The sequence below is a fragment of the Colossoma macropomum genome, unplaced genomic scaffold (genome assembly GCF_904425465.1).
Source record: "Colossoma macropomum unplaced genomic scaffold, Colossoma_macropomum, whole genome shotgun sequence".
Taxonomy (NCBI): domain Eukaryota; kingdom Metazoa; phylum Chordata; class Actinopteri; order Characiformes; family Serrasalmidae; genus Colossoma; species Colossoma macropomum.
This window is the reverse complement of record NW_023494803.1, coordinates 31275046-31299764: the sequence shown is the minus strand read 5'-3', so window position 1 is coordinate 31299764 and position 24719 is coordinate 31275046. Positions and strand designations below refer to the sequence as shown.

Sequence of the window (24719 nt, the reverse complement as noted above, 5' to 3'; positions counted from 1 at the left end):
ACCTTGCTTTGGCAACATTGTACTCGATGCAGTTGAGTTACACAAGAAAACTACCTTAAATTGAAAAAAGAATGATAGAAAATGAATATTTGTACTGTGAGACACTCAGAGAGCAACACTGCAGGTTAAAGTACGCCTTCCCTGCAGATTTCTGTATAAAGGTGCGGCATTAATAGCTCCTCAAACACTAGCCCAGATTGATTGCCGGAGTGACACAGCATCCTCTCAGATACAGCCTGTGTAAGGATGACCATTAGTCAGCCGTTAAACCAGCTAAATCTATTTACATTTTGTGGCTTTTTTGAAATTACAGGCAAATACAGTCAAACTGTGGTCTGTTTGAGTTAGCAAAGAAGAGCATACTGTTCTGTCCTCAGGTGAAGAGAGAGAGAGAAGTAGGAAGTGATATATAGAGAGAAAGAGTAGGTTGGGATGCTCCAGCTGTAGTTGTCATTCTTCAAGCCTATGTGTTATTCTATCAGTCTGGGCTAAATGGGGCTTGACCGCATCCTTTCATGTCTCAGCATCAGGCTCAGCATGACATGCCTCTGCTTACCACCCTAAACGCATCAACCAACCATTAGTTACCCCCAGCCCTTTACACCAAGCCCTGCCTGGCACACCGCTGCCCCACAGCCTGAAAGATGAGTCTGATGACAGATGAGCAGGGAGAGAGAGAGAGAGACTAAAAAAGGAAGGAAATGGGCCCTTGTTGGGCTGTTGTCTAGCATGCAGGCGCTGGGCCATTTCCCTGCCACTGGAGTCATCACTGCTGCCACGGCTGTGGATCACCAATAACAATAAGGAGGGCACTGAGCCACTTTCTATTTTTACCTACTCTTCCCTCTCTCCCTCCCTCCTTCCCTCGCTCGCTTGCGGAGGAACAAACAGATACAGCGGCTAATGAGAGGGCCAAATGGAGTGCAATAGGTGACTTATTAAAATTGGGGCGGAGCAGAGGCGACCTTAGACCCCCCGTCTGACGAGGTCACGTGGGTACAGCCCGCGTCATCAGGAGCCTGATGCCCGCTGTAGCCATAACCGTCTGCTGACTGCCCGCAGAGTTGCTGCAGCTGCAGACCTCAAGCTATGCTTAACCTCCATTGGTTCACAGCCACACCCAAATGCCCACCTAGGTGCAGCTGCTAAGCTAGCTGCTTGGAAAACTCCCCCTAATTTGTGTTGGTGCACCTGAATTGCTCTGCCAGCATGGCCCCACTGCAGCTCCCCTCCCTCCAAGACCATGCTTACCCCTTCTGGCATATTAGTGCTAGCTGAACTGTGTCAGAAGAAGCTAGCATAGGCTTGGAAGGGGGGAGTTGCTGTAGCAGGGCCATCATGGAGAAGACCCTGATGCGGTCTCACTTTGAGCACTGAAGAAGCTTTGTTACGTCAACAGCTCCGTTACTCTCCCTTCCTCTTAAAGACTCAAACGAGACATGCAGAAACAGAACGGCTTTATGATTTTTTTTACGATTTTTTTTATGACCCGCTAACTTGGCGTGCGCAGCTGTTATGAAATGCAAAATAATAACTAATATTTTCCAAATGTAATGTAAAAATATAAATTGGCTGGGCTGCATGTGTTTTTACACTTCTGATCAGAGCATGAGATTTTTTTTTTTAAGTGGAGGCATTTGAGTTTAGGCGTACTCACTTTGCCCTCTCTCTCTCTCTCTCTCTCTCTCTCTCTCTCTCTCTCTCTCTCTCTCTCTCTCTCCCTCTCCCTCTCCCTCTCTCACTCTCTCTCTCTCTCTCACCCACACACACACATGCACATACACATACAGATATACAAACACTCTACTCACTCTGTCTCTCTCTCCTTCTCTTGCCTGCATTGACGAGATAGTTGACTGAAGTTGCTGGTTATCCGTTTAACTTTGACCCAGATGGAAATGTCAGGCCTTTTTTTGGACGCCACCTGGGAGTCCCGGCCACAGCCATGTTGTGCCCTGCTGCTCTTTCTAAATATACAGCTGCAGAAAGGAGCAGACGAGCAGAGCGGAGAAGAGAGGAGGCCTGAGTGGGGAGCGGTTGCGGCTTTCTGGCAGAGCGGCCATCATCATCCCCTCATTTAGGGGCCGCTAATTGGCAGTTAATTAGCAGAATTGACTCTGTTGTCAGATCCCAAGTGCCTCTCCCTCCACTCCCCCTCCCCTCCAAGTTCATTTGATCTGGCTTTCTCCCATAGTGGCACAGTGATAATCCTATTTCAGTGTGCAGCTAGTCTCCAGTGTTCGACTAAATACATATCTCACATTTTGGCATGGATTCCAGCCCTCTCCTGTCAACTAAACAAATACTGTTGAGCCCATTAATGAAACAACATTTCAGTGTGTATTAAATATAAAACACTTTGCTTCTACTTCCATATTTTCCCACACAGCGAGAGCATATTCACATGGGTGTATATCAGTGCGTATGCAGCAATGTCTGTGCCAGGCAGGCGAGCGCTAAAGTACACTTAACAGGGCTCGGCCCACCTGTTAAAGCGGGTGGGTGGTAGCCTGGCAAAGGCGAGCTCCTACATTTACTGCAAGAGCTGCCACTCAGCTATAACCACCAGCTTGGCGATCACTGGCTAATGATGTCAGTGCCATGTTCTTGCTGAGAGAATTTTAATTCATAGCATTGATTAATCCAAGCTTTGAATGGTGAGAGGAGAATCCTGTTTCAAAGTCTATAAAATATGATATGTGATAATGCACAGGATTCATGGCAGTGGAAGTGGTGAGGTGTCTATGGAGAGAGAGAAAGCACAGTAGTAGAGTCTTTGTACTCCTCCAATGCTTTTGGCTTTTTTCTGTTCCTCAACGGCTTGGTTTTATTGGTGGGTCGTTTAATAACAAGGGTTGTGTGCTTCAAATGAAAGCAGGCAGCATTTTGTGTGGGCGAGCGGCTTTTTTATTTCAAGATGGTAATTTTTGTTTGAGGGGGGAAAATGCTGCAAAGAATAGGAGGGAGGCAAAGAATCAAGAGACCAAGGGAGGGAGAGAGAGAAGGAGAGTACAAGGGGAAATAAGTAGGTTAATTTATTTCATTTGCAGGTACAGAGTTTAAAAAGGAGAGGAAGTGGGGGAGGGGAAGGAGAGAGAGACAGGGAGAGATAGAAAAAAAGAGAGAGAGAAGTGGAGGGATGCAGTTTTCATGAATAAGCAGCTTAATGCGCGTTGGCACCTCGAGTGAGCCTTGCAGAGTCTCCATGCGCCTCAGGCCATCTGTGAGCAGAATAGCAATTTTATTACGTTGTCATTAAACCAATTTCACAGCAGTATTGTTTGTTAATGAGCAGCCGCAAACGAGCGGAGATGTCACGTACTGGAATAGCAGCGAGATTTGTGACCTCCACTCTCTCTCTCTCTCTTTTCCTTCCTTTTTTCTTTTCCTCCTTTTTTTTTATCTCTGCTGCACTTCTTCTCACACATTTGCTCTCCCTCCCTCTCTCTCTCTCTCTCTCTCTCTCTCTCTCTCTTTCTCTCTCTGTCGAATAGAGGGAGCTCAGGCCCATAAAAGGGAAAAGTGCTTAAAGATAAAATGTAAAGTCTATACAGTCAAGGCTCTGTTTATGAGCTTCCATTTCACTTTAGTGCTCATTGGATGGAATGGTTTCTCCATGGCTCTCCTCACTGTGCAGCTGTAAGTGCTGGAATATTGGCCTTGATATGTGCCACTAATGTCAACCCATTTCTGTTTGCTGGAGAGTAGGCATCACAGACATTTCAATGGAAAGAAGTAGCGGAACATTTTTTCAAAAGGTTTCCAAACAAAATCCGGAATAAGGTTTAAGCGTGTAGTAACCATAGTTTGATTTGTTTTTTCCCCCTCAAAGTCTACACATGGAAGGACATTCATCAATGAATCTGTAGGTTACACCACAAAAGGACCTCATTGGCTATGCCAGTGGGCCGGGGTATGCTGGGATGTATGGGCCTTGGTCCTGAGCTTCCTGTGTGTGTGCTCTGGCAGTGCTACTGAGGGAGAAAGTCTCACAAAGATCAATTGGCTTTTTCCGTGCCTGACATTATTTATAGACAGCCATATATCTGCTCTTCCTCCCAGCCTGAGCATGGGGTAAATACAGCCCACATTAGAGAAATAAAGCCTACAGTGTGGGAAGGCAGTGAAAGAGAGGGGTGAGTTGGGGGGGGGGCGTTGACGAAAGAGAGTGAGAAAAGAGATAGAGTAGAAGGAGAGCAAAGTGTTGCGTGGGGCATTCTTTCTGCTGAGTCTGCAACAGAACACTGGGAATGGAGCGAGGGAGTTGGAGGAAAGGAGAACTTATCAGTCAGGGGGTGGGCCTGGAGAGACATTCTGACAGAGAGACGTGAATTCAAGAGGTTATCAATTCAACCCCTAAAAACCTGAGGGTTCGTATGAGTGCCTACACTTTGTGATTACATTGCTTGCATAGTTCATAGTATTTGATATTATTGTCTGCATAATAAACCTAAGGTTCAAGAGGTTAAGGGTGTGGGGTATGGTAGGGTGGGAGCTAGCTTGTGGGTTGTTAGTGGGCTGACCAGGTGCATAGGCCTAAGCCTGAGGGCAAAAGCAAGAGAGACAGAGAGAGAAAGAGACAGAGGCCAAGACAGGCAGCTCCCGACAAGGCTGATCCAAGAAAAGCCTTTAGCCCGCTGCTCGGCATTCTCACCCTGTTCAGACATGCTCTCTCTCTCTATCTTTCACTCTCTCTCCCTCTCTGGCTGTGTATTCCTCCGACTCGCGTTCACTCATTTGACCTCATAATCACATCCGCAAACAAGGCCCTAATGTATTTTTTGTACCTGTTCGCCGCTTTCTCTAGAGTCTGAATTTATCGCCCATGCCCTGTGGTGCAGAGGTGCATGCCAATAACCCCATCATGGAGGACTCCATAAATCAATAGTCTGCTTTTGTTTATGTAAGAATCTGGTGCCAGAGTGCAAGGCTGTTACAGATGAGGTACCATCACAATGAGTGCCAGAACATCGCACTTGGGTCCCCAAGCCCCGGCAAAACAATTCACACGTACTGGAACAGTTCCCAATCTGTGTGGATACCAACACTATAATTTGCCATTTTAGGGAAGTCGAAAAAATAGAAAAAAATCAAATCTGTGCCCTTACACGTTACTCAATGGAGTTATCAAAGTGGGGTGCTGCCATCGAGACCATTCAGCGCTGCCGAGCTTAGAAACACAATAGAGCTCCATCAGGGTAATCACACCCCCCTCCAACACTGGCACTCAGCCTTATGAATATTTATCAGCCCATCACAAGGGTAATGTTTCAATTGCTGGTGGATCTGAGCATGTGCAGAAGAGCTGTCGTCCCCTCCTGAAGAGACCAGCATGTTCAACTCTTGAGTGTCGCCTGAGGGAGTTTGCCATTGTCCACCCACCAGCCACAGGTTAGAGTTTTAAGCAGGGGTGTCTAGGGGTGATCTCAGTGCTCAAGCATAGGCATACGGAAGGAATGGAAGTGGTTATATTAGATATCCAATGTTTACTTAGTCAAGTGATTAAATAAAGCGTGAGTAGTTTGTAAATTGAAACATGGAAATACATCATGTATCATCTTGTCAATTTTAAATACGTTTGACTGAATATGCAGCGTAGAACTGCTGAGAATGCTGGGACACAAGCAGCTGGTATAGAATTTCAAGCAATAGAAAAATAGCGACATGGAGATATTCAAAGATTTCCAACAAGATGACAAACTTGCACAGTGTTAGTTGTGTATGTTATCGTTCTGGGCTGAGCTTCCTGAAAGAATCTTAGCACAATGATTTTTCTTAAACGGTAGAGTGAGCATCACACTGAGCACTCTCTCTATCTGTTAAGATGATCTTAACTCTGTGATGAGGTTGGGAAAATGGGCCCTAGATACATACAGAAAAAAGATACATCAACTGGTCAGGTCACTTCTCAGCTAATGAATGTCAAACTGTTATTCAAAACATTATTTCTTTGGTATATTCAAACACTATTCTTTTAAAACGAGGCTGGTGAAAATGGTTAAAAAGAACGTCTCTGGTTTGAGCAGGCATATCACCAAATTGTTTTATACTCCAGCCCTCCAGGACTGGCTTAAAGTCAGCCAGGTGTCTCGATGTAAACAGTAGTTCTGATGAACTTCTCTGAATATGAGGGCTCCTCCTTGCTGTTGCCTTTTCTTGTGCTATCTCGATTTGTTTTCTTAATGAGTCAAGAGATTACAAAGGAGTCCTGTCAAGCCAAGAGATCCTGCAGGGGAGAAGAGCAATCTCTATTTCTCTCTCCATCCCTCCCATCCTTGTAGTAACGGACAATGTAAAGGGGTGGGAATCTCATCGGATACATGTTCATTGCTGTTATGCTGCTGTGCTTTCATTAGTGCAAGTCTGTGATCAGAACAGTTGCAAGAACTCACTCCCACCATGGCCTCAGCAGTCTTCACCTTTTATATAGCCTCACCATGACACCAACCCACATCTCCAACCACAACAAGCCTAATACATGGCAGTAATAGCCAACACACCACATAAACTCATGGATCCACAGTGCAATATTGCACATTTCTGCAGCAGGCTAATTCGAACCCCTGTGGTGGTGCTGTGAGAGAAAGAAAGAGCAGGGCAAATGAGAGTAGCACTGCAATAGAAGCTCCTCCAGCTGATTCAGCCCACTAGTATTGACTTAGTGGTGAGGCTCTAATGCAAGCTGATGAGCATAGTGCAGATTTGTTCCAGAATCAGTGAGTGGCCTACATGGAGACATGCCATGTAGTGGCACTGTGTTGTCCATCTGCAACTTTAGCAGAGCATTCATACCTGCTTGAAGCTCCAGGGCTTTCCTAGCGCTAACGTGGGTCATGGTGTCAAATCCTTCCAGCACACTGGACTATTAAGAATGGTGATTTGCTGTGTAGCTTGTTGCCCTCAAACAGGCCTGGAGGTTTGTGTAACTACTCTGTGTGTGTAACTACTGAGCTGAGTGCCACATCAATTATTCAAGAGAGGTTCCAGTGAAGCAAGATGTTTAACTGCTGGTCCTTACAGTCTCTCACTGCAGCACTGATACAGTCTACTTCCCCACTCGCATGCACACTGACGATATGATATGGTACCCCAAGGGAGGAAGGAGTGCAATGAACCCTTACAACTCTTTGTTTTCCTATATATGCCATGACCTTATAAGGGGAGCCCCTATTAGAGGAGCATGGCAGCTTCTGCAGCTTAAGGTAGCTCTTTTTAATTGCTGGGACTGCTTTGCATTTCCACTGCCCTAAATTCACCACTCCCTCTGAAGACAGATAGAGAGAAGCAGAGAGAGTGAGGAGTAAGAGGGGAAAAATGGAGAGGAAAAACGGGGGCACCCTTCCACCCGCTCTGTGTTCTGTCTCCTCGAAACCCTTGTGTGCAATTCAGAGGTATTTGTGTTATGTAAGAAGAGCATTTGAAGCCCCTCTCTACAGGCCCCTCTTTCATGGCAGCAGCCCATTATAGTCCCCCAGCAGAGGGAGGGAGAGGGAGAGAGAGAGAGACGTTTGATATGAAGCAAAGGAAATAGATTGGCCTTATTTCCTGTCTGACTTTAGCAGCAGAGGCACTCCTGTTGCCAAGACGATGCAGTCAATTGACACTCAATTTTGTCTGAAATCTCACGCCTCCGTGGTGTCATTATCAGTTTCCCCTGGTAATCCACAAAGCTGCCTGTTTGATTCCTGACAATAAGCGCGGAGTCGTGGAGTCTGTTACTCGATTACTGGAGGTTGGAGTAGGAGAGAGGAAGAGAAGAGAGAGAGCAGGAATGAAAGGCACTGGGAGAGAAAAAAGGCCCATATTTCTGAGAGCATGGTGAGATGGGAGGTGAGGGTGCAGGAGAACAGAGATTATACCTGGCCTCCCTGCTGCGCTGCACACAGGACTCCATACACGCCTCTGCATGGAGGGGCAAAGCAATGGAAAAACACAGGGGCAAGCAGGCCAGGCCCTGGGCCTTAGCAGGCTAGAGAGAATGGGGTGGCTGACCCCGTCCTGGACCTTCTCATTTGCAGGAGGCGGTGTAATGATAGAGGCTTGCTGGCTCTCCCTGGCTGCGGTCAATAAAAGGCAGATAATTGAGAGCTTTAGCAGCTGAATTGAATGACAGGGCAGGGCTACACCCCAGTGACCTGCACTAAGGTCCCGGGTGCCACCTGCCCTCACCATTAACCACCAACTACCCTTATACACTCTCATTGAAGTATAGGTCTGCGAGTGTGTCTGTCTTTATGTGTCAAATATCTTTATGTGTCAGTATTGCTAAATATCTCACAATAAGATGCTCATAATATGATATATTCAATTTATTAAAAAGCATCATGTCATTGCAGTGTAATCCTGGTGGCTATTGTTCATATCTAAGATGATCAGATTACTATGGTGAATATATAGCAAATATTAGCCAAATTTGTTATCTACATAAGAAGCCTTACGATATTTACAGGCCTTACATAGTTACTGCCCCCTATAGGTGTTAGTAGGTACATCATCCACCTTGGAATATAGCAAAGCTTATGAATGCACAGGAAGAAAAAATAAACATCAATGGTTTAAAGTATCAGTGCAAAATCATGCGAAATTGCAACGGTTTATCATAGTACCAATGCACCTGTAGCGTGAACAGCGCATGTGCGCATGCGTTTTGGGCACGTGTTGGCTCAACCTTTCTTCTTTACTACACTGGTCCCATATGAAAGAGCTTGAGCAGAAACAAAGCTAATGTTTGAGCGAGGAGCTTTTTGAGGAATGAGGCTACCTTACAGCGCTGACCACCTCTGTCAGCTTCCATATACATAAGGCAGATGCACAGCTTTGTTGACGCACACAGGATGTTTTGAAGCACACTTCAAAAAAGACAAAAAGGGGGAAAAACACAACTCTTGCTCTCCGGCACATAAACCGTATGGAAAAGAAAGAGAATGGCTTATGTGTGCCTATACACAGTCATCAGGTGGATTTTTTTTAGGTGGTGGGGTGGGGGGGGGTGGTTAGGGTAAGTGGGTGAGAGAATGTGGACAGCCTTTTAATCCCTCTTCTGGCAGTGATAATCAAAAATAATAGCACTGGTAAAAACATTCCAGAGCAAAGGTGCCTGCCTAGAGAAGAAAGGGGATTAATGAGGGGAAAGATTAGGTGCCTGAGAGAGAGAGAGAGAGAGAGAGAGAAAGGGAGAGAGAGACAGGGGTGTATGGTGTATTCTTCTCTCAGAGGAGCAGAAAACTGGTAGTGCTAGTGTAGGTTAGCCGTGCTTGGTTGCTACAATAAGGCCTCGTTCACACAGGTGTGTTGACGCCTGGGGCTGCCTTGGCCTCAGTCCATTCCATTCAGAGACTGATTTGAACAATAACTATCCTATCTTTTAAAGAAGAGGGGGGGAGCGTCAAAGGAGATGCCTGTGAGCTTTGCTGGGGCCAAGAAAAACCCCGGCGCAGTTGTCAGAGCTTGTTGATGTAGCGAGAGAAAGCGGGAGAGGGTTTTTCTCGCTTTCGTTCTCTTCTCCGCGCCTTATCCCCCCCCAACTCGCCCACCCCTTCCACTCTCCAGCAGATTCGGTGGGGTTTGTGCCGCAGGACAGAATGGAGAGAGCAGAATTGGAAGAACAAAGTCCTGCTGTACGAACCAGCAGCTGCTGCTCGCAGGATCAAAGGCGCGACAACCCAGGCTTCCTGGCCCGCGCTGCCACTCGAGGTGTTTGACGGACAGTTAACAGCTGGGCCCGCTCCTGCCATACAGGGGTCGCCTCGGACTGTCCACCAGACCAGGGGGTGGGGAGGGTTTAAGAAGGGGGGATGACATCCCTCCACAGGGGGGGTTCCCTGCCCTGGGATGAGTTTTTATTTTAGCGGGAGCAGACCACAGGTGCTGTAGCTCCACATTGCCCCCGTATTTGTGTTTTTATCTGGGTGACTACCATTAAAGGCAAAGCTATGGAAGAGTTACAGCTCCTGGCACTCTGGAGATCATGGCTGGATGGAAAAGTCCCAGTGCCAGAATTCCTCTTTTTCAGATGGAGCCTCCACAGCTCTGATGGACTCCAATCTGGAATCTATGAAATATCAGCTATCGCAGCATGTCTGGCACAGGAAGAGTAAGAGTCACTGGCTTTCTCTGACTACATGATGATACAGAGAGAGAGAGAGAGAGAGAGACAGAGAGACAGAGACAGACAGACAGAGAGAGAGAGAGAGAGAGAGAGAGAGAGAGAGAGAGTGCCGCAGTGCTATTGATTTATTTTAATTAGCAGCTCGTTAAATCGTGTCAGTTTGCAAAACAAATATATAATTCTTTGTCTGATTTTCCACTTGGGTCTTAATGACTCCTGCTGACTGAGAACTGGAGCAGGAAAATAGCTCTGTGAGACAAAGAGAAAGAGTGCAAATTCTCTTCATATGTCACACAGAGGAATGCAGCTGGAGTTTGGGGGGCTAAAGCCTGTGGAAAAAAAAGTCGTGAAGGGAGAGAAATAGCAGGATAAAGGGGGGGGCAGAGAAGTGGCGAGATCCGCCGAGACGAGAAAAGGTGAAGCGCTTTTCCCTTCTGAGAGAAGCTCCAGAGAACTATGTAAACACCACAGTGGCCTGAATGCAGCCTCACACACATGCACACTCGCACACTCAGCTCGCTCTCCCATCTGCACTGAATCAGGCGACAGGGTGAGGTAATGCTCGCCGCTTCATGTCTCTCGACTCCTGTTTTAACTTAAAGAAGAGAGAGATCCCAGAGAGGAACGGCTGGAGGAAGCCTCGGCGCGCTCCTCCCCTTGCTCGCTCCGTCACTCCCCCCCGCTCGCTTCCCTCCCCTCCACCGGACCAGCTTTGAAAAGATCCTCAGATAGTTTATGATAAATCCACAGATAGGTGCAAGCTGGGGACCGGCTTAAATAGTTACCGTGTCTCTCTGAAAAAGAAAAAAAGGCCAGTCCACCCTGATATGAAATCTGTATTTACCCCACAGCAGATTAGGAGCTGCCGGTGGCCTGCAGACGCACGCGTGACCCTGTTAGTGGGTGATAATTGGGACATGTTTGCTTTTATTAAACCCACGCTTCCCAGGTTTAATCTGTGTACACTTCCCAGGTCAAAGTTGACACCAGAGCTGTTTTTCTCCCTAGAGCCATGTCCGTCTTTTTTCATCTCACTGAGGAGTGACTTAAATAGTTTTGTTTAGGATTTTCTGCCCAAAAACAGAGGTATGGAAGCAATGAGATTAAATTGGAAGCAGAAGATGGTGATGTTCTCATAACTATAATCAGTGAGCGGGTTTGGTTTAGTCTGAGAGTGCTGAATATTGCACAAGCAAAGCTGAGGAATTTTGTTAGAGTACAGATCCTTTCCCTGAGCCTTTGGCCTGGCATGATCTTTATGCAGCGCACACTTGTTTTTGCACATTTGTGCATGCTTCTGGCTGTTGAAGCCTACTACAGAGCTCAACAGCATTTTGCACATGCATTTGCGCATGCTTCTGGCTGCTAAAGCTTTCTTAGCCAGAGTGCTCAAGAGCTCCAACCTCAGCTCTGCTCTCCAGGCAGTGAAGCTAGCGGCAGCATGCAGCCAGTTTCCTCAGAGCAACGTGATCACGCTGGGTCCTCTCGCTCCGTCACTGCAAACTCGTCAAACAAGTGACCCTGGCCCTGATTGGCTGAGCTCCCGGGGCTGCTCCCCTGCAATTGGTTGGCTGTTTTCTCTTGGCTGGGCTCCAGGGCAGGGTGGTTTGGCATGGGGCTTTCTCAGGGCAGCAATACTGACAACAGGAGCCAGTTACCAGGTGTGGCCACATTACAGATCACTCTGCTCTCTCGGTCTGACTGAGCAGAGAAAGTACTACGCTCACTAAGTAGTACAGGGTGGTAGCGATAAAATTCAGTATTATGATATATTCCAAAATATATCATGCTGTTTGATAAACGTTAGGAAGCCATGCTTCTTGAGCACAAGTAAATCTAAAAGTATGTCTTATAAACCTGACATAATTTGTTTTACTTGGACTGTTTTATTTTGTTCTACTTGTTTTAAAATAACACCAGTTAAGGGTTTACAGTATTGTAAATGTTAACTAGATGGAAACCCAATTTTCAGAAAGGAAACTATTTAGTTAGATTTTTTGCACTGTTCATTCAAACAGTCCCTCCCAGCAAACGACATAAATTGCAGGTTACTTTTATGTTTAGGGTTCTTTTACCTCTTTTACCTTGATAAAACTAAAAATCATTATTATGTTACACCAATACCGGCATACTGATATAGACGATATATCATCCGGCACTAACACTGAGGCAGTCTAGTGATTCAGCAATACTGCCATTGCAAAACTCCCCCATATAATATTACAGTGCTGCTCCATGCGTTGCGGTATAGCAGGACAGAGGAGGAGTTGATTTTAGTCCTTATAGAGCAAGAGGAGGAACTATGGCATGGTTTCTAGTCCCCCAGCTACCTCTTTAACACACAGTCCAGCCTGGATGTAGCCGAGCTCCCCTTGGGCTGTTTGAGTTGAGATTTCTGGCTAGGGATCGAGTGTTGATGCAGCTCCACGGTAGAGTGAGGTCAAGTGGACTCCTGCAGTTCTGTCTCCATTATTCATATTTGCAGCAGTTGTGGTCTATGTGTTGTGCTGCTCTAAATCTCTCGTTCCGACGTGGGCTGTGAAAGTGATCCACTGACAGGGCGTGACGGATGAAGGAAGACAAGTTTCACGCTCATGTTGTCTGTTGCAGGAAAGGAACGTAACTGCCCCCCCCCGCCTCAAAAAGACCCAGGCTAGCTGCAGATACATTTTACTACAACAAAGATTGTTTTCTATCCCTGCATGTCTGTCTCTGACCACATAGATTTGTGTACTGGTCAAATAACATGTTTTGTTTTGTTTGTTTGTTATTATATTATTTTTCTGTGTGAAAATAAGTGCACATCCTCTACAGATAACACACTTTAACGCATAATTACTGTGTATATGCTTAATTTAACATATTTAAAAAAACCTAAACAAACATTATCTGTTTTAGGCTTTTTTACCAATGTGTTAAACTTGCAAAAAATAGAAATTGTGCACTAAAATGCCACATTTAAGTCTCTTCCCTGTAGAAGATGTATTAACCCTTGTCCCTTTGAAAATAAACAAAATGTAATTTAACTGAGGGTGTTCAAACTTCTGCACACAACAATACATGCGCAAACACACAAGCTCTGGGCATGTAATGTTATTTTCTTTCTTTCTTTTCCCTGCTTAATTCATTCCTCAGTTGATTTGTAAAAGCTGTTGGCCCACACATTGAACACTGCCAGCCAGTCTTTTTTTCCTGCAGTAATGTACACATTCTGTAGAGTATCCAGAGAAATGACCTTTCAGTGACCCCTTCACCTAGGCTTTAATTATTTGTTTGAAGACAGCATGGAGTTCCCATGCTGGGTGGAGGGAATGGGGGGGTGATAATACCAGTCAGTGTGCTCACAGGGGAATGTTCAGCAGGGGAGTAGAAGTGAGAGGGTATATAATGCTATGCAGGCTCAGGCTATAATAAGCACTCTACCAGATGTAAATAATAAAATATAGTGGTAAGAGTTTGGAAGGACCCTGGTCTTTGCTCGTGGTCCAGAGCTGGTTACACAGTTGGGACTCGCACAGGGAGGTGGTGGTTGCGGTTGGGTCCCTGGTGTGAGCGCGAGTGCGAGTGTGTGTCAGCAGGCCCCAGCTCCAGTGTGCCAGCTCGAGCTGCCTCTCTCTGGAGGCTTGGTGCGGGTGTTGTTCTAAGCACACCCCATTAGCAGCTCATGGGAGGAGGGAAAACAGTGTTATCAGGCCCAGCTCTGATAATCTCAATTGGCTTTACTCAAACTGATAAAAGGCGCTTTGGGGGCAGGAGTGGGCCCTGGTCAGCCCCCGCTGCGTTACTGTGGCAACAGTTTGGAGAGGGAAAACAGACGCTGTGGTCTCTGTGTGTGTGTGTGTGTGTGTGTGTGTGTATGTGTGTGTGTGTGTGTTGTAATGTGCAAAGATGTGGCCGATGGGGACAGCGTTGACATGAAGGGGTCAGTCCTGGTGGCAGCTGTTAAAGAAATACATGAATAACTTGTGTTCGTGTGTGGCATGCTTGTGCAAACATCTCGCGTTTTGTTCAACATGATATTTTTTATACCTTTATGCCAAAAATGCCATCAAATATAGTAATAGGTTATGTTTTAATAAAGAAAAAATCTGTGCAAGTTCCAAATCAAACCCCCTACTAGCTGAAGTGTTTGTGATTGGTTCTTTAGCTGTAGGTATAGTGGTGAGCTTTGATACGCTCTGATAGTAAGTGGGCATATTCTTCACCTGGGAGGAACATTCCTAACATTACGTGTTTATGGTCCGGATCTAGGGCGGGAGGTTGTGCACATGGTTCTGATTTGAGCCTTTGAGCACTCTCTTTAAGACAGCGCTCAAGACACGGAGTTTGGCAAGCCTCGTTCTTGCTGTCTGCCCAGAAAATCCTGATAGGGGGGATTTTTTCCGTGTTTACTTGCTCAGCTGGTTTTGATGCCGGCGGCTGAATCTCCACCTTGCCACAGGCACAGTGGCATTCTTGACAACAAAGACAAACCTCAGAGAAGACCTGACTCATGCCTTTGATTTCAGCTATCACAAATGGATCATTATGACGACTGTGCTTTAAAACAGATTTCAGTACCTAATATTAGACCCTGCACATCTAGGCGAAATCATTTCTGTGATATACTAAAATTAAATATGCCTGTGCCTCTGTGGGTTTCTAATTGCCCTCCCTCAGTACCGTGCCCTCTGTTAATACCCGCCGTTTCTCTCTTTCATGTTCGAATCTCTCATCCCTCGCTCTGGAACTGAAAAGAAAACCAAAAGAACTTTCAGTGCACTCGGGCAAATGAGCCAGCCTTCTCTTTTCCCAACTGTGTGTTTTGTAAATTTAAACATGTCACTTTGAAAGCCCAGATTACGGGCATTTAAGTTAATAGGAGAAGGTAAGGGCAGGTATCAGGGGTTCATGAGGGATTAGAAACCCAAATTGATTCCAGTTCTCCTTGCATCTAATGACCAGTCCTTTAGCATTGCCCTTGGTGTGTTAGGCTATGTCCACTCCCCCTCCCTTTTTTTCGTTCAGGATAGCCCCGCCATGATTTGAAACCTCCCTCTAATATCAAACACATGTTGGTACCTGTAGCTTTAACTCCTCTGTGCAGTTGGAAGGGAGTCTCTTTGAGCACAGAGTGGCCAGCTTGCCTTTGACACAGCCCTGGGCGTCCCATTCTGACTGGAAGAAAGGGTTCCCCTGGCTGGCACTAACCTCCTGATGACCCCGCAAGCTTTACAGTCCAAAGCGGCAGGAGAGAGCAGGGCCAGGGAGGCTTTGTGGAACTGCACTTATTTGCCGCTGCGGTGGTGATAAAACTTCAGACAGCCTAATTGATGGGCTTGCTGACATAACAATACCTTGTGAAAGCACCGAGTGGCAATGCCTGGTCCTCGTTTAAAGACAGCTGGAAGGGGAGCAGAGCCCCCTACAATGCAGCCAGAGAGGGGGGCAGAGAAAGGGGGAGTCAAAGGCTGAAAAGAACCATTTGTGTCTTGCCCCTCACAAACTTTTAACTTATTCTGAATTTCTAATGAGTGATAACCCACCAAGAATAATGTTTATGTGCATGAGAGAGAAATAGAGGGGCTGGGAGGTTTCGAGGGGGCTGGGGGGGCGGTGTGAAGATGCAGTCCTAGAAGTTTCAGAGTGTCAGTTGCATAGTGGCCTCACCACAACTACATGTAATGCTTGTGGAATGTCTGTAGAGTAGCCATAGCTACCAAAAGTAATCAGAAGCTTTATTACGCTAAAAGAATACATCATAAGGGACATTAAAAAGGATACCTTGTCGGGCTCCCAAGCCTGAGCACAATCGCTCTTTTGTTGTTGTTTCATCGTTTTGATTGCTTTTCAAGGAGCTAGCTGCTAATGCGGCCATAAAGTCATGCAAATGGCTTTGTCTTTATTGTGGTCTGTAATGAATATTTGTCTCCTTTAATGGCAAGGTGATTTAAAGTGTCTTTTCGTCTGTCTCCTCTTCTTTTTCCCAGGTTCATTAATGCCAGAAGAAGAATAGTACAGCCCATGATTGACCAGTCAAATCGAGCAGGTAAAGCTATTGCCTCTTTCTTTCCCTCTGCTCTCTATTCCTGTCAGGTCTTTGGCAGATAAACATTCGCACAGTCTGCCATTACGGGGCAAGATCCTCCTCCCTTTCCCATCCTCCGCTTTTCTGTGTTCTCTATGGGACATGTTCCAATATGACCAAGCATGTTAGCTGATTGGCTCTAATTAGATGTTTCCCAATCTAGCTTGTTAGAGGTACATTAGCACACATTCTCTGTGAAATGCTAATTGGCCACAAGAGGACTTTACAGGAATGCTAGGAGCATTTTAAGTATCTCTTCTTGATATGCTCCTTGTAATTTGTGGTAATTAATTAATTTTCGAAATATGAAGCAGAGGGTTTTGTGTTTATTGATTTAATTTTGATTTCTGCCTCCAGGATACAGGTATGGGCAGATTTACTATTCTTGTAAATGGGTGAAAAAGATTAGACATTGTAAATTGATTACACGTTGATTTGCCATATCTTGTAAAGGCCCAGATGACAAAAAGCATGATGCGATGAGATCATAAAAATGCCACTCTGTAATCCACAAAGTTCTGCACGAATGTATGCCGCAGCCACTGAGATCTCAGTAAAATGATCAGCAATTAATTAGTCTTAACAGTAGAAATCTCTGTGGTGATTTTATAGCTACAATATTTGGTCCACAGAGTCCACAAATCGGGATGGAGGTTATATAAATGAAGTGAAGCGATTATTGGAATAAGATTTGCTGAAACTGCTGCAGCTACAGTGCCTTGGATATGTTGTGAATATTTGAAAGCATGCTTAGAAACTGTCACAATCAGCAAACTTCCCAAAGACAGCATGACTAACAGCTTCCCTTAATCTTCTGGGCTTATAGATTACTGGGGATAATACACTTTAGTCCTGACATACACTGTTTGTTGCTCACTTCAGAGGGTACCTCCTGTACACAGTCAATCCCCCCGATGCATGGCCAATCCTTTTAGCTCAGTACAACAATATTTGGTAAAGGTCAACAACAGAAGAAGATTTCAGTAATTTAACTGAACATGAAGATGCTGGATTGCTGGCATGACTGAATTTTAAGTCTGCCAGTTTGTAGGTAAATTTGTTTATCAGGGAAGAGTGTGTTAGTGCTCTTGTTCTCTAATGAATGTATGTGTGAGTGTACTGGTTTGGCTCTCCATGTTTGCATGCTAGGCCTTTGACTCATGAATGTCTTGCAGTATGTTTGGGCTGGAACTGGGCTATTTGCTGATTGTCTGGTATGTCTTCTCTTCTTCCCCCCTCATGTCCACGTTTTGACTACAATCAGGTTTTCTTCTTGATCCTTCAGTGAGCCAGGGAGCAGCGTACAGTCCAGAGGGCCAGCCCATGGGCAGTTTTGTGCTGGACGGCCAGCAGCACATGGGAATCCGGCCAGCTGGTAAGTCTATATCTGATCACCTGATGCCCACTTACTAACCACTGTGATGGCCATCGCTAGTTCCGGTTTAGTTCCTTGACCCCTGTGCTCCTCTAGCATGCCATTACAGCCTCTACATGCCTGCTGCCTGCCTAAACACATTCATTATTTATCTCAAGCACATGAGGACAAATCTCAGTCAACAGGGTAGAATACACCGGCTTGCTCACTTTTCTTTTGCATCTTTGCTGTTTTCCTACTGTACCTGTCCTTCTTTAGTGTCGGGCTATATTCTCACTATCTGTGACTCATATCGCTCTGTGGTGTTTCTCTCCTCTTTCAGGGCCTATGACTGGAATGGGGATGAATATGGGCATGGATGGGCAATGGCACTACATGTAACCCCCACCTTGTAAAACAAAACTCAATGAAAAGGGGGAAGTAAGTACAATTGCGCTTTTTTCTTAGCTTTTCCTTCTGTTTTCTTTGGTTAGGATCCCCATGATACCGACCCTAAAATAGCGGCAAACACAACCCTCATTCCTCTGCACATAGTGCGTTGGGTGATCCTATTTTATAGGTCTAAAGGGAGAAAAGGAAGTATTCTGAAGTGTCATACTGTGATGCCCACCCTGATGTCCCCAGAGGAGCGGACTTGTGGCGCCAGACGCCAGAAAAAAAAAAATGAGAGAGAAAAGTCTTGGCTGCAAATTTATTTATCACAACAGCGGCATCACTCTCCCCATCTCCGGCAGCCAATGCAAATGTTGGACATTTAGGGAAAAAATAACATCTCCAGGGGCAGGGGCTGACGGGGAGAAATTAAGCAGGCTCCAGTGAAGCGATAAAGAAGGAGAAGTGAAACTGTCCTCGGAGTGACATAAATCTGTCTGGGGAAGGATTGATGCCCAAATTATCTTATATGCAAAGACGGGAACGCCGCAGTACATTACGGTCCCCGGGCGAGATATACGGGCCGGGGGTGACACGGCCGATCCTTCACTGGGGGGGACCCGTGTGTTTTGATTATTTTTTACAGGGAAGAGGGGGGCCACAGAGTCCCAACATAAGACACAGAGACAGGAGAGATGCTGAGATAAATTCAAAGGGACGGAGACATTAAAGAATGACTGCATATAAAGGACTGGATTTCTCCCTCGCCCGTTCTCTCTTTCTTTCTTTCTGAGGCTAAATGGCCGTTGCCTGATTAAGACACCCATTACACCTCCCGCCAGCACTGTGGCACTGACATTTGAGAAATCAAGACGTATCACATCCCAAAGGCGCCGGGGCAGAGGAAATTTTATTTAACACCTAAACTCCTCTGCTCAATGAGGCACAATATAATAACACTTACCTTGATTAAAAGAACCCTTTATATGTAAATAGGCAGCAGATTTTCAAAAGGGTCACCATGGCATTTCTCCTGACAAAGCCCACACCCCACCCCCCACCCCCCATCTCAACGCCACTGCTAATGGAGTCAAAAACGCGGAGAGCAATGTTCCCTAAAACAGCCACATAGAGACAACATTTGCTCAGCTTGGATAATTCTTAATATAGGCTATATAATTTCTAGACTATTTAATTACATAACATATTTTATGCTTCATGACCAATTACATTAATAGCTTAATACAGAGGAATATTACCCTCTCTTGATTTGATTACGCAGCCACACAATATGGTATATTTGGTAGTTAATTATCATCAGCCATTGAGGCGACTGCTCTGCTGGAGCAGGCAGAGAGAGTAGGCCAGTCGAGGCGGCATTATTGTCTTCAGATGGTTTTACCACTCCTGTTAATAAAGGGGGCCCGCAGATCTACTTAACAGAATGACTGCAGCTTACAAGACTTGAGATTACCAGCTTACAGTGTCAAAAACATCTGCTGGGCCTTTTAACAGGAGCTGCTCTAGGTTATATGGAGGTGAGTGCACTCCTCCTGCCCTCTCCGGCTAGATTGATTTACTTTTTTATGACCCCGATAGTGTGCTTTTAAAAGACCGCTTTAACAAACATGTGCATTTGAATGAAATGAAGTTAGGTGGAAAGTGAGTATTAGAAAATGGCATGGCTTTCAGCCGGCGATATCGGCCATTAATCTCACCCTTTGCTGCTCTTTTTTCCCCTGCCGGGCCCTCCTGTGTAATTTCTTAATTGCAGTGTACCAAGGTAGAGGAATGCGGAGAGTGAGCATGCCTAGTGACCTTGGGGCGACCCCCTCTTCCCCCGCCTTAACTGGCCGTTGCTAATCCCCCAGGGGTTCACATTACAAAGCAGTGAAGTCCAGGCCTCTGCTGTCCCCTGGCCTGCTTCTGGCCCCGCCTGCAGCTCCTCAAGCCCGTTCCTAGGGTCTAGACTTGGTCCACACCCATACCTGCAACCCATGCTGCAGAATGCAATGCAAGTCATAGTTATTGTCCTCCAAGTCTCAGCATGCACCACAGCAGAGATTTAAGCAAATTGTAAAAAGAATACAAGTTTTTAACCCCTCTGGGTTTGGGTACTTTCTGTTTCTTGCTTGTTCTCTGTCTTTCTCTGGGCTTTGGCTAAGGTTTCAACCACCCATACCATATCCCCCAGTTTGACAGCTGCTCATTTTGCTCACTTTAAAGGTTTTCCTGTTGAGAAAAGCATACATTGTGTACTATTCTTAGCTTGGCATGTTGTGATAGTTAACTGAGACCTAAATTATTGAATAACTTCTTAAAGGGGTTTAATTCAAATGTGTTCACAGCAGTGTGGCCCCCTGAGAGACGAGCTGCTCTCTTTCTCACTAAATTCAGGCAGGGGAATTGACCTCTTTACATGCTGAAGTATTACTTTAGCTTGTTTCTTCACATCCTGCGAGCTTGTAATGACATTGGATGGATGCAGATCACTTTACGGCATGAGAACTGACCAGGAATGTATCAGGCTGACCATATCCCACTCGCTACTGAAATGCTGCAGTGTAATTTTTCATGAATGTGCTATATGAGCAGGCCCACTGATAGGGGTTTGCTGTGTGTTCCTCATTTAATCACATGTATTTCAATGGTCAGTGTGGATTTTCATGTAGAGAAAGGCCACTGTGTTGGAGAAGTATCAGCTGTCATATTGAAACCTTGTAACTACACTTTTTTTAAAACTGTTACAAAAATGCCACCTGCACTATACATTATATGAGAATTTCACAGAAATGATACTAACTGCATTAAAATCTTGTTACATTAACTTAACTGTTACATTAATAGCATTGTGCAGAAGTCAGGGACCACACTTAATTCCATTAATTTCTAGTCAAAACATCCATTAAGCACAAATTATACATTTATCAGCATGAGGAGAAAAAAGCAGAAGATATATATTTAAAAGAAAATTACACAGACGCCTCAACAACTAAATATAACATTAAAATTTTCAGTATTTAATGTGTCCACACTTTGCCTTTTAGTTTTTAGCCAAAACTTGCTTTTAGTTTTTTTGAAGAAAATTTCCACACCTCCAAAATCCGGTCTTAGAAGCTGGTTGCATTTTCTGCTTTTCACAATTCAAGTAACCCCAATTACAAATTTAAACCTATGAGCCAATAAAACCCCATTCCATATCCCAGATGTCATCCTTTCAGACCTATGGCTTTGAGCTTTCTTCTCATAGTGAATGGATGGATTAAAAAAAAACCTGTAGATTTATTTTAGATCTAAAGCAAGAATGAAGCTTTTTCTCTGGTGACAGCTTATGCTTACATGAGGGGAACAGTTTTGGTGGTCTACCAGCTTATTCGCTGTTGTTAGGAGTCTCATTTTCTCTATATCTTGTAAATTTTTTTGAGGCAGTATCTGTTTACTCTAAGTGAAAATAGCATTAACCACACAGTGTGGCTATTTGCATTAACTTCGCCTAGTAAATCATGTGACTAAAGCACACCAAAATGCCTATTTTTGTTGTAAATTTCATACTTTCCATTAACAAAAATTATTAGGTTATTTAGTATTAACCAGAACAAAAGTGAGTGCAATTTTCCATTCAATCCACATAAGCATTCAATGAATAATTAATTTAAATATCAGTCCAATATCTATTTTATTATTTAGGACACTGGAATGATGCTGGTTGGTATAGTGTAGTGGATAACACCTCTGCTCTACATGTTTAAGAACAGAGGCTAATTCCCCATCCGTGTAAAAAGGGCTATTGTTTTAGCATTATAGCTAAAAAAGATAAGTCTTTTTAAAACTTTAATGAAGTCATGGGTATGTGTTTTTATCATATTTCTAAATACTCTCCATTATTACTGTCTTAAATAAAAAAAATATTAATTACTTCTTCAGATCAAATTGTTGCAAGCAAAATAAAAACATACTTTTAATAGTCATGTGACAAATTTGTTTTTTAAGAAATGCACATATACAGACGCAAGCAATAGCAGTAACAAATCAAACAAGGACAGTAACCCAGAGAGAGAGAGAGAGAGAAAGAGAAAGAGAGAGGTTGGTAAGAATGACCTCAAGTACAGCTTAGAATAAAAGCAGAATAATTTTATTGCTGAAATATAGGCTAACAGTGCTGAATCAGCAGAATATAAAATAGCATATAATTATGTAAGTGTAAATATCACAATGTTACTTTGAAGAGTAGGTGTAACTAGTAAATTTATGCTATTTACAAGTGTATATAGCAACATCATTCTATTTGCATTTAGTGTAAATAGCATCTGCCTTTTTTTAATCCCTAAATTATTTTCCTTTTATTTTCACCTTCATTATGAAAAGGAGTTATTTTTTTCTCCTATGTCAGACCTTTTCAGAAATATCTCCCAAAAAATGAAAAGAATAACTTGTACTTAATGGATGTTTTGGCTAGAAATGAAATAAATTAAGAGTTTTCATGGTACTGCACATTAAAATTTGAGGACATATTATCTTCTTCTGTAAAGTGTATCATTTTGTAAGTAGAAGGTTTTTGTTACATCAGTGTTGTCATCCTGAATGTGCTCATAGCAGTGTGTGAGAACCGTGTGTAAGCAGGATTGCTGACTCTCTCTCTCTGTCTGTGTTACAGGTCTGCAGGGCATGCCAGGGGAGTTCGTACCTCAGAGTGGTCCTATGGGCATGAGCATGGCACCGCTACCTTACCCTCCTCCACCTCCTCCTCAGATGCCACACCTGTCCCAGCTGCGGCACGGACCCCCTCTGCACCCCTACCTTCCTGGCCCCCCGCCACCCCACCCCGCCATGCTGATGCACGGAGGACCCCCCCCTCACCCAGGAATGACCATGTCTGCACAGAGCCCCCCTCTTCTGACCCCCATTGACCACAGCACTGGTGGACAAGGCCTGGACATCCACGCCCAATAGTGTAAGGGAACCTGACAACAAGAGCAAGAAAACAAGTCCAACTCCCCCTCCAACTAAAGTGATTTTGAGACTATTTTTAAGAAAAGAAGGAAAAAAAGAACAATTTTGACCAGAATTAGACACTAAAAAATGGAATTCCAGATGAGCTGTGATAATTTTTTATCTTGTCAATTTTGTTACTTTCATCGACAGAGGACCAAGCTGACAAGAACACTTTGTAAAGTCTTGGGCTTTTGTTAAAGATCAACGGAAGATGTTTCAACTGAACACATGAAAGTGCAAACTCAAATAAACACTCACACACTCGTGCACACACTCACACAACACAAGCAGAAACATACGCGTGCTCTCGTTTGAACCATTTTAAAGAAATCGTTATGGAAGATGAAAAAAAAAGACAAAAGAGACTCCAAGAGTTATAACTACTGTAGTATAAAAGTATAGACACTAAGTTAAAACTTGTGCATTTTTGTTGATCACTCCATTTCTGTTTTCCTGAGCTAGTCCTAGAATAAAAGGTTAACCCCCCTCCCACCCCTGCTTTTCACACTGTGTGTGCTGTTCCCTGAGGGAGAGATGGTCTCGTCGCAGCAATAAAAAAAGAAAGAAAGAAAGAAAATAAACAAACATCTCAGAAATCTCGGCCCTAACACTAACACTAGAGCGGGCAGCGGACCTGTTCCGGTAAGGACCAGAAGTAGCACTCTGCCAGAGAGGCTGCTGAGTGAAGCCTGCTCTCTCTGTACCATTCAGTCTCAACCTTTACTTCACACCCCTCTTTTGCTCATGAATGAATGTTACCCTGTAGGTAAAGTTCTTAGTTTGAATTGCCCAAGCACTGGATTGTGTTGGTTTTATACATTTTTATTTTAATATTATTATTTTTTTTTTTCTTTTTTTGTATCATGGACTCTCAGAGGAAGAGCCTATTGAAGGAAGCAAGCATATCCATGGAAAAGCAACATCCTACAGTAGTTTCCAAGCCTCTGGATCAACATACGCACCATATGGACAGGACAGACACCATGGTGGATTCTTTGGCACTTAGAGAAGCTATTGATGGTTGATGCACCAAAAAACCTAAAACTTAAAAAAAAAATAAATAAATGAAAAAAAGAAGAGGAAAAAAAAGAACTTAAATTATGAACTCAAAGCTTGGAGAAAAAGCTAAGAGAATATTGTAACAAACTTCGTACAGAGTTCAGTCTATTAATTGTTTCATGTTAGATATTCTATGTGTTTACCTCAATTGAAAAAGAATGTTTTTGCTAGTTTCAGATCTGCTGTGGCATTGATATTGTATGTCCATGAATTCCTTCCTTTTTCAGCACGTGTTCCTCACTAGATGATAAAAAAATGCTGTCTCCCTTAAGCTTTGTCAAAAATACATTAAATACTTGTATGAGGACTGTGACGTAATGTTTAAAAGGTGTTCAGTCACAAAATGCTGTAATAAATATTTCATTTTTGATTTTGTTAGAATCCTGTGTGCTCTAGTGTACGCTTTGAAATAACGATTCAACAACCACTATTATTATTATTATTATTATTATTATTATTATCAGCATGGTATTTTACCCCTCAAAATGTCGCTGTTCGTCCTCAAACTGTTTATTATTTTTATTGTGCTGTTTCTGAGCTGTGAAAGGGGAAATGTAAATGGTTTAATAAGCGCGCAGAGCTGTGTGCTCAGCATTAGTGCGGAACAATAGGTGAAGAGTCTGAGCCGTTTTCTCTCCTGTTGAACAAAGGCGGTGGAGAGTGCAGCGCTCCGCGGCGCCCCCTGCTGGCCCTGCAGCTCTGCGCCTGCAACTACAGCTCTAAACACTCTTCACTCAGGTCTCTCC

General features: G+C 44.2%; 1 protein-coding gene across 8 annotated transcripts in view; it reads left to right on the top strand.

Moving 5' to 3' along the window:
• The window catches only part of meis2a (Meis homeobox 2a), an 81242-nt gene extending 57593 nt beyond the window's left edge, over positions 1-23649 (top strand). For 4 of the 8 annotated variants that reach the window (XM_036592669.1, XM_036592666.1, XM_036592665.1 and 1 more), the window contains exons 10-13: positions 16078-16136; positions 17440-17550; positions 17873-17970; positions 22577-22741. In XM_036592669.1, coding sequence (XP_036448562.1) covers positions 16078-16136; positions 17440-17550; positions 17873-17931 — 229 coding nt within the window. In that variant the 3' untranslated portion in view covers positions 17932-17970; positions 22577-22741. Of the gene's footprint in view, positions 1-16077; positions 16137-17439; positions 17551-17872; positions 17971-22576 lie in introns of all 8 variants that reach the window. The other 4 variants (XM_036592670.1, XM_036592668.1, XM_036592672.1 and 1 more) reach the window with 3 other exon arrangements.
• The last annotated feature ends 1070 nt before the right edge of the window (positions 23650-24719 follow it).